Consider the following 9826-nt stretch of genomic DNA (forward strand, 5'->3'; position numbering starts at 1 on the left):
AATAAAATAAAACACATAGCATATAGCATTTCAATTTTTCAGTTTTATTCCCTGGCCTTCTTATTTACTAAACAAAGGATTCCACCCTAGTGCTACTGAATCTTGAAGTCTTGGTGGTGACATAGAGGATACTTCATGCACTGGACTTCAAAACACTCAACAATCTGTGAACGTAACGAAAGAATCATCAATCAGCCGACCAAACCAGGGCATAGCAATAATAAGCAAAGGACTCACCTTTTAAGACCCTCCTTCAATATCTCTTCTTCCTGAGAGAAAACCAGTCGGAACCACCCAATATCCTGCGAATGCTCTTCTGCAGGGTGCAAAAAGACACCAGCATTGACAAGCCTCTGTGCAAGAGCAAATTCCCGTTGTCGTGGAGAAAGAGTGCTATCAACAGGGAGGTTAGGTGATAAATCGATGTAGACGAAGAAGCCAGCGTTTCTGAAGATCGAATTAGATGTGGATTTGAATGTCTCGTCCGAGTTTGTATACTCACCCGCCCTTGACATAGTTGATCCCCTCCTTGTTGAGCACCGAGGTTGTGAGCCGGTAGGCTGAAGCGAGACCCCGTCTTGATTTTGCTGTGAAGCTCGACACAAAAGCTTGGTCTTCTAGAATCGTGGTGCCAATTGTTACCGCTGTTTGTGAAGCACCGTGGAGTCTCCTACATAGAGTCAATTTCATGCCAATCATTATCTAATTCCCATGGTGCAAAATAGAGGGAGAGATCTCACAGGATTGCTTTGCACGCTTGACGAAGCTGTTGGTTTTGGGTCACTAAGAACCCAAGGTGAAGGCCACCAGAAGCGAAGTCCTATAATGACACTAAATTAGATCGGTTGCCTCTATCGATATTCTCCAATGCTTACCTTGCTGAACCCATATAACACGTGGACCAGAGTAGGATCTATCAATCCCCTAAAATCCAGCGAGAGGATTGACGTAAACGGCACAGCCTTGGGATCACCAGAATCAAACACACATGAAGCGTATACCTCATCACTGATGAGATGGAGACTGTGCTTGTTGCAGAACCGGGCGATAGCCTTGAGTGTCTCGACGGGGTAACAATGACCTATCGGTAGCCAATTAGTTCAATTTAATGGATCAACGGGGCATACTATAACTCACCAACAGGGTTATGCGGATTGACAAGCAGCACAGCTCGAATCTTCTTTCCCCGTTCCTCGGCAGCATTGAGAGCTAGCTCATACTTCTCCACGGAAGCAGGAGAGAATGCCTCTTCTACATCTGTGTCAGCATAAACCATTGTAACACCAGATTCAACGCCGTAGTCGAGCTCAAATCGACCGTATACAGGTCTACTGACGAGGATCCCGTCCCCGCGTTCTGCGAGATTGTATCCCAGCATACTGCCAAGAGAAGTCGGAGAGTCTGCGACGAATATATGCTCGGGATTAATTGGGACATGTGGCTGGAGGATATTGTTCAAATGAACTGCTGCAGCGGCTGGTAATCTTGCAGCTGTTGGCGCACTTGAGCGGTAGCTGATAGAATCTTGTGTGAAGACGACCTAGGCGAGATTGTTAGAGTGATTCTTGGATTCTTTTAGCCAATTGACACCATGTCGGCACGAAAGGCAAAGATTGATATATGCACCTTTTCGTTGATATATTTGACGATCTCTGCCCTCATTGGTCGCTGGTCGGAAGTTAGCTTTTGGATTACAGATTGCGGGGAAAATAGAAACATTTTCCGCCATGCCAAATGAGATGAGACCTGTCGGGTTCTCTTTTGGATCATAGGTTTGGGTTGGGCTGAAGCGCCAGGGAATGTCTAGTTCTCTGACATTTTCGGTACCCCGAACAGACAACATGATGGAATAGACAAGCGTGAACGTCGATTTGCTGAACGTCAAGGAGCGATATATATTGTGAAATTCAGATTGAATAGGGCGACGTCAACACTAGATGAGCTAATTGCGTCGAGCAAACACAGTGCAGTGATTCGAAAAAGAAGACACTCCAACAAAATAAACAAGAGGTCGAAATAAAGTCGATGGAAAGAAGTTAAATACGGCCCCCACCTGCGGGGACCGGACCACTTGTATAACTACCATATGAAACCAACTATGGAGATATTTCAGGCCATACACAGACAAAGTTGGTAGACAAGAATATATTGTACATATGTATAGAAGAGGAGAAACGCCGGGCTATGCTAAATGACCTAATGTACACGTCTAGATACCTAAATCACAATCAATATCTCGTCCGCGGCCGTTTGCGCTTGTCAAGCTTTTTCTTCTCTGCAATAAAGTTCCAACATTCAATCGGACGCCGGGACCCAATATGCTTTCCATTGGGTGAGAAAACCTCGACCTGCGGATAGGAAGGTTCGTCTTCAGTATCCCGCTTGCTGCGGATTTGTATACTGAGTTCGATCCAGCCGCAACCCTCGATGAGAACGTCTGCCGACATCACGCGGTATGGCAGCGAAGGCACTGGAATCCCCCTGTCATGTATAGCTTTGGCGAGTGAAGTAGGAAGATTTGAGTTGGTGGTATCCCACTTCAAATCGAATATACCGGCTGAGGCCATTGTGCTGCCGGTTCCTTCTTTCATAATGACAGTCCCCCGGTAGGGGCTTTCCTCGGCCTGCGTCTGAATTGCTTTCTGTGTATTGGTAATATGAGACTCGAGAGGCAGGAAACTGGCGGACATGAGCGTATCCTGGGGGTTTACTGGGGTGATGCGGATAAGACCACCACCGAGCAGAAGGGACTGGCCGGGTTTAATGGTTGAACGTTCAGGTTTGACCCGCTTCGTCATGATCAAATCACGCTTATGTTCATCCTTAACGAAGTCCTCCAATAGACCACGCTCTAGGCCAGGCAAATCGATGACCTCGCCCTTTCCGCGACCGAATGGGATACGGATAGGTGAAACTGTAGTGCCTGGAAGGGAAGACACGACTGGGAGCACAGGGTAGAGATCCTCGCGAGGAGCGGGGGGTAGAATGCTGTCAGGATTGAGAAGAGCGGCCTCTCGCTGGTTTGGAATCTCTTCTTCACCACGGCGGCGTTGTATCCACTCTTCGATTTTATCCACATTCTTGGAATCCTTGGGGAAACAAGCTTCAATGAAGCTGCTCTTTCCGACGTTTACCTTGCCAACGACCCAAATACCGCCACCATGATCTCGGATTTCTTCTTTGACTTCCTTGGTCCACCAGCCACGGTGCGCGCTAATCATGTGCACGTTACCAAGACGGGCCTCCCTCCCTGATCTTCCTAAAGCTGCGCGGAGCTCTGTGCGAATGTACTCCATCTTTGAATCTACCTGCTCTTTCGTTGCCGCCAAAAGGTCGGAGCGCGTGATAATGAACGATAGTGTTGGGAGTTTTCTTCCGCGTTGGTATGTCTCATTCGTAGAGCGTCGGTTCCGTGAACGTTGCTCCTGTAGCATTAAGGCCCAATGAATTCGTGGAACGAGAGACATTGGAAAATCTGCAGCATCGATAATATGGTAGACACGGTTGTGTTTGTAGGGTGATTCTTCCAGATAGCTTCGTATAGACGTAATAGTCGGCTTAGGCGAAGAGACCGCCTTGTTGTGGTGTATCAAGTCGTGGCAACGATCGCAGACTTCGGTAATTCGACCTGGAGACCCAATAGGTTCGTCCTCAGGATCGACAGCTTCATCCGGAAAAGCTCCATCTTTGGATTCAGTCAGCAAATGGCGGACTTGAGCAATAGTCTAGGGGTCTCACCTTGAATAGGCTTGGGTGGCACTGCCTCCTCGATGGCATCGTTTTGCTGTGCGATCAAGTCATCTCCATTAGTGGATATAGCATCGTTCTGTTGTGTATTTTGAGCCTCAATTGCTTCCTTTCTCACGGCGAGTAGCTTCCGAATCTGCTTTCGTGATGTACCGTAGTATCCTGGCTCGTTTGCCTCAACTGTTTGAGAGAATGCGCCACATCCTGGACAGCACACAGGCAGTGAATCGGCTAGGGATTCGGTCCGAGGTTCAGCTGGGGGTTGTTCTCGCTGGAAGCGAGTTGTTGAGAAGCATCGGCATTGCGTGCGGAGGTCCGCAAGAACTTTGGATTGTGGCGCGGCGCGCGATTGTGAAAAGAGCGTTTGAGCCTGTGATCGAGGAATGGCCTTTGGAATTAGACGCAGCAGGTTTATTCTCGGATTTCTGAACACTGCGCCCCGAGAGCAGAGCGACATGATGGCGTGTGAAATTGCGGAGTTGCGGAGCCTTTTTTTTCTTTTTGGAGACAGTTATCTGTCGATAGCGCACATGGTAAGTTCGGGTCGCCGTACTACTCTGTACAAGTATGAGCCAAGGCCGTGCAACAAGAATTGTTCATTATTTTACATATTGATAGACTAAAGTGAGGCTTGAATTGGTGGCAGTGGACAACTTTTTGTATTGAACACTCCTATCGGAGGTTGAAATTATTGACACAGAAGGCGCTGAAACACAGATGCGCTAGAGAATCCCTGGAAGTAGTAAAAAAGAACGCCGTCATGAACCATGGACATATATTAGTTAGGATAGAAAATCAAGCACGCGCCTTTCCCTTTCCTTTGTCAGATTCATCCATCTCGTCATCGGAGTCGCTCATGAACTCGTCGTCATCATCGAAACCAATGAACTTCTTAGGCGCAGCCTTTTGAGGCACAGAGGGACCAGCAGTAGCATGGAATGACTCTCCATTTCCTTCGGTCTCTTCGTCCTCGCTGGATGAAGCATCCTCCTCACTGCCCTCATCGCTGGCGCTGGTGCTAGATCCACCCAGGATTGTGTCGCGAAGATTGTCTGTCCATTCGCCATCCTTCATGGCCTGTAGAACTGCCTCACGGGCCTTTTCGCTCATTTCTTCCCTGTCTTCCATCCACTGTCCATCCACCATCTGTCTGCCGTTGCCATTCTTCAATTCGTCTTGGCGCTTTTCAGCCATCTCCACCACGGCCTGCCAGCGGCGTTGGCGTTCCTCCTTCTCTTTCTTGTCCATCTCTGGCTTGACAGCGAGGTATTCCGCGAGAGCCTTTGCCTCATTGACAGTGCGCAGTCTGCGGCCATCGAGGTTGCGACTGGAGCCATTGTTGTCGCCTTGATTGCGCTTGCGCTTGCTGGACATGCGGCCACCAGCAGCACGCAGTTGGGAGCCAAAACCACCTTTACCACCGCAGGTGGGGGCAGTCAGGCGCAGAGGAAGAAGTGTAGAGGTAAAGACGCCATCGCGGATCGGGAGGAGAGATAGGATAGATTCGGAGGTGGCCGTGAGGTGTTTGTTATTTGTTGTAGTAAGGACGAGTGACTGAAGAGAGAGTGATGACGGGAGGTATGACGCGATCTTGGCCGTCAGGTCTGATGTGTTCGCTGTCGATGGCAAGGTGAAGGAAAGTGTCGCCGGCAGCGACAGTCCTGGAAAGGACGACAATAGGACGTTGACATTTGAGGGAGCCATGTTGGAAGTATGTCAGAAGCAGTTTCCAAGAAGACAATAGGAGTTTGTGACTGGCGAGTTGTGTTTGTTTCGAAGAACAAAGTACTGTTATAGGCTCAAAGATGTTGCGATAAGATCGAGGATCGCGTGGTCGCCGCAGTCATGATGACTCATCATTACCTATTAATCATCAAGCTTGGTGGTGCCTCTCACGTGAGAGCAACATTATGTTATGGGGCCTATCATGTGACCCGAACCACAAATTGATTAGGGTGCTAACCCTACACCCGATTCGGACCGTCGCACTTTTCTCGCTGCGAAGCTCCACTCTTCATCCATCATTTAAATCAACTATTATTTTCGGGCGTTGTCAAAGCGATTCCCCGACTTGCACCAGGAACTCGCGACAATGTACGTATCCTCGTTTCTGCGATTAATTCCGACAGATTCACTAACAATGGCACAGGCTTATCCCCAAGGACGACCGCAAGAAGATCCACGAGTACCTCTTCCGTGGTATGTAACGAGAACCCTCGTCGGCGTCCCCGCGACTTTGCGACGATACGATCGAGTCATCTGTGTGCGGATTCACTAACCTATATTCTAGAGGGAGTGCTCGTGGCCAAGAAGGACTTCAACCTTCCCAAGCACGGTGACATTGACACCAAGAACCTCTATGTCATCAAGGCCCTCCAGTCCCTGGACTCCCGTGGCTTTGTCAAGACTCAGTTCTCGTGGCAGTACTACTACTACACCCTCACCCCCGAGGTACGATTCATCCACATCTAACACGTCCGCATGTTCGAATACTAATCGAATAACAGGGTCTGGACTACCTCCGTGAGTGGCTCCACCTCCCCGCTGAGGTTGTCCCCGCCACCCACATCAAGCAGCAGCGTTCCCACGCTCCCCCCCGCGGCATGATGGGCGGTGAGGAGCAGCGCGGTGAGCGTCGCGGTCCCCGTGAGGGTGGCCGTGGTGGCCGCGAGGGTGGTTACCGCCGTCGCGAGGAGGGTGGAAAGGAGGGCGGTGCCCCCGGCGAGTTCGCTCCCTCTTTCCGCGGTGGCTTCGGCCGTGGCCGTGGTGCCGCTCCCCAGGAGTAAATGCTGAGAGGCATTGGTGTCCTGTCAACCACTTCTCGGTCAATCTAGAGTCTTGATGGTGTATCCGAATTCGGCTGCCGGACTAGGGTTTACTTGAAACGGGCCTTACCCTCGGTGCACCTAATCTCGTTCCAGCCTTACTGGGACTTGTGGGGATACAGGAAACAAAATAAAAAGAAGAAATTTATGTTTCCACTGTTTTCATGATGTAGATTGATACAATGATGTAGATTCATGTGGATTGATGTATATTGATTCAATGGGTAAATTCATGTCCTGGATGAAATTGATATTCGTAATCTTCGTGTTCGTCTCCCAGCCTTCTTGGCTAGTCGACTTGTCTGCATGCTAAGATATATGCTTGTTCTGGTCTATATACAAGGCCTTGCTGTCAGGCTAAAGAGAGCACCTGTCCTTACAAGAATCTCTTCCGGTCATAGCGGACCACAGCCTGCAAAATAACAGATGCTCCAGTGGTGCAATCATCGGCAGTGGAGAACTCCTCAGGGTGGTGACTGAGACCATCCTTGCATGGGATAAAGATCATGCTCGTTGGGACACGTTTGGAGGTGAAGACACTGTCATGACCAGCGCCACTCATAATAGTCCGCACAAGTGACTTCGTATCCGCAACAGAAGCATCTGAAACCACAGCCTGAGCTGACTGCTGCACGCAATCGATGCAATCCTCATGGAACTTGACAGCCGGCGAGTCGAAGTCGAGAGTCCATTCGACGCGACAAGGCTTACCAATACCAGCACCCTCAGCGGCAGCAATGGCATCGAAGTCAGTGCGCAGCTGCTTCTCGACTTCGACAACTAGCTCTGTCTCAGGGCCCCGGATGTCCAAGCTAAAGCTCACCTCTCCAGGAACTGTGTTCACACTACCGGGCTTTGCCTCGATAATGCCAACACTGGCCAGACAACCCTTCGAAGCTGCCACTTCGCGTGCTCGTACCATCATTTGGGCGAACGCATAGAGGGCGTCTGCCCGATGTTCAAAGGCGGTGGTTCCTGTGTGTGTATCTCGACCGATGACGTTAAGACGGAACCATTTGTAGGCCTGCACGGCTGTCACAACTCCGACTCGCTGGTTTGCTGACACCAGGTATGGGCCTTGCTCAATGTGAACTTCGAAATGGGCGGCCATCGGGGTCGATTTGTATGAGCATGGGACATCACCCAAGTATCCGATCTTCTGTAGGGCACTCTTCATGGTCTCTGGTGCTGATGCCGCTGTTGGCAGCGATGCCACAGTTGGCACCTCTTTGAGATTATGCGCATGTTCTAATGGGATACACTCGGCCCATACACCACTCGAGATCATGCTGATTGGGAATCGGGCGCCCTCCTCGCTGGAAACGGTCAGTGATATTTTCTTTTTTCCAAGTTGAGGGTTGAGATCTTACTTGGTCCAGTCGACAACTCCGACTCCGCCCTCTGTCTCCAGACCCATATCGTTCATGGTCTTGATGACTTCGATACCTGCCAACACGCCCAGAATACCATCGTACCGCCCACCAGTCGGTTGTGTATCGAGATGACTTCCAATGAATGTGGCAGGTACATCCGCTCTGCGACCAGGACGAACAGCAAAGATATTACCCATCTCGTCCACGGTGACGTTACACTTGAGATCTTTCATGGTCTGAATAAACCAATCACGGACACCCTTATCATCTTCTGAAAGCGCCAGGCGCTGCATGCCAGTGTCTGTAGGTCCACTATTAATCGCCAAGACTTTTTGTTAGTCGTCGTTCTCTAGCAACCCTGGAAAGAAAGAATGTAACTTACTCTCCCCATCTGATCCCAGATCCCCATTGACATGAGTGGTGAAGATCGTTGGCCAGCCGTTCCTTATTGGCTCTGAGGGCAGAGACCTCAGTCTCTGAGAGCTCCGTCGTCAACATAGCTTGTATTTGTGATGAATACTTTCGAGTGGGGTATAAAGAGACAGGCTTGGAAGATTGAAGGCAACGTTCTGAGAGTTAAAAAGTGAGAACACGCCATGATGTGCCGTCCTATCGCTTTATAAAGGAAAGCTGGAGCGTTGGAGTATAGCCATTGATAAGAAGTGGAGTGGGCGGACAGAAGTCCGCAGTCCGCGATAGTCCCCGGTTTACTTCCAACCCCCGCAATATGGAGTCGCCATGTTACTTCTCCAATTAGGGTATTTACTACTTTGAAGTGACACATATATGCTTTAATATTAATGTTTCTTTTGTTTAGATCCGAATCCCCGTAAACCTCACATATATTCGAGTTGCCAGCGTGAATATCGTGGACTGTATACTCAGTTTCAGCCTGTTTTTCCCCTATTGAAGTATCAAACATAGTGACCCCATACTTGTTGGAGTCGCCATCTTTGGTGTTGGGGTTAATCGGAATTCCATTCTTGGAGTTCGCCGGTTATGTCTCACAAGAGTAGACGGCCGCCTATGCGGCCGTGTGATGTCTTTTTAGTAGTCTGTTTTTGTGGTCTCAGATATTCTGTTTATAACATAGATCTGTTTAAGATATGTTCTCCCCCTTCTCGATTTTATGGGTAGATGGCAGAGAAAGGTGGAAACAAAAGCATACTTTATGCAAGCAACTTTTCTAGGTACAACCTGGGATGTTCAGGCAAAGCTACTATGATAACTATGAAAACATATATGTGGTACCCAACATGAGGATGTACATACTTGTGCACATATAAAAAATAATCTAGGTGACGGTAAAACTGCCGCCTCAGGAATGATCGGCTCGTGGAGCATAGGGTAAGTACGAAGGCGCATAGCGCTCAGGGTCGTATACACCCATTCGATGCTCTGATGGCCGAGTTTGGCCTAAATATAGACCACCCCTCTTACACCTCTTCATACGATATATTGTAAATCATTAATCCATTCCGAGAGCGAAGGATCTATGACCCTTCTCTCACTTTTCTCTCACCTTTACTTCACTTTTACTTCACAGTTGTGTCATTGTCAAAAGTATATATCTTTCACTACATAACCCGTAGCAGAAATTCTGGCGACAGGCTACAGGATTAGACCTAAACCTTCAGGCTAGATAAAAAAATGAGTGCATACGACCCTGAGAGCTATGCCCCTTCGTACCGGTGGGATTCAGAAAAAGCCTATAACTAATCTGAACCCTAACCTATAAGGAATGGTAGAGTCCACTTCGCATCTCCCTCCCTTTGCATGAGAGCTTTGACTAATCCACTTTTACTATAGAGTCACAACCAGATCGCCTACCATAATTCAGTTGGGGATAAGGAAAACCCTCTTGGCGCCTGTGTGGAAAAA

The 9826-nt window shown here is 49.0% G+C and overlaps 5 protein-coding genes across 5 annotated transcripts; 1 reads left to right on the forward strand and 4 right to left on the reverse strand.

Moving 5' to 3' along the window:
* Positions 1-133: 133 nt before the first annotated feature.
* On the reverse strand, positions 134-1662 carry N7447_005885 (pyridoxal phosphate-dependent aminotransferase; the record flags this gene model as incomplete). The annotated part of the gene is made up of 7 exons (XM_057230147.1): positions 134-164; positions 238-447; positions 503-670; positions 741-820; positions 876-1081; positions 1138-1540; positions 1627-1662. 7 exons carry the CDS (start codon positions 1660-1662, stop codon positions 134-136), a joined length of 1134 nt encoding a protein of 377 aa, XP_057085237.1.
* A 566-nt stretch (positions 1663-2228) lies between these two features.
* On the reverse strand, positions 2229-4204 carry N7447_005886 (uncharacterized protein; the record flags this gene model as incomplete). Its single annotated transcript, XM_057230148.1, has 2 exons — positions 2229-3685; positions 3739-4204. 2 exons carry the CDS (start codon positions 4202-4204, stop codon positions 2229-2231), a joined length of 1923 nt encoding a protein of 640 aa, XP_057085238.1.
* Positions 4205-4542: 338 nt separating this feature from the next.
* Positions 4543-5451, reverse strand: N7447_005887 (telomere maintenance SDE2 family protein; the record flags this gene model as incomplete). The annotated part of the gene is made up of 1 exon (XM_057230149.1): positions 4543-5451. One exon carries the CDS (start codon positions 5449-5451, stop codon positions 4543-4545), a length of 909 nt encoding a protein of 302 aa, XP_057085239.1.
* A 144-nt stretch (positions 5452-5595) lies between these two features.
* Positions 5596-6533, forward strand: N7447_005888 (40S ribosomal protein eS10; the record flags this gene model as incomplete). Its single annotated transcript, XM_057230150.1, has 5 exons — positions 5596-5643; positions 5807-5841; positions 5897-5946; positions 6038-6198; positions 6255-6533. The coding sequence occupies 5 exons, from the start codon at positions 5596-5598 to the stop codon at positions 6531-6533; spliced, it is 573 nt and encodes a 190-aa protein (XP_057085240.1).
* A 415-nt stretch (positions 6534-6948) lies between these two features.
* Positions 6949-8443, reverse strand: N7447_005889 (M20 family metallo-hydrolase; the record flags this gene model as incomplete). The annotated part of the gene is made up of 3 exons (XM_057230151.1): positions 6949-7888; positions 7943-8257; positions 8328-8443. 3 exons carry the CDS (start codon positions 8441-8443, stop codon positions 6949-6951), a joined length of 1371 nt encoding a protein of 456 aa, XP_057085241.1.
* Between the last annotated feature and the right edge of the window lie 1383 nt (positions 8444-9826).

Source organism: Penicillium robsamsonii (genome assembly GCF_028829455.1).
Source record: "Penicillium robsamsonii strain IBT 29466 chromosome Unknown utg000003l_segment0_segment0, whole genome shotgun sequence".
Taxonomy (NCBI): Eukaryota; Fungi; Ascomycota; class Eurotiomycetes; order Eurotiales; family Aspergillaceae; genus Penicillium; species Penicillium robsamsonii.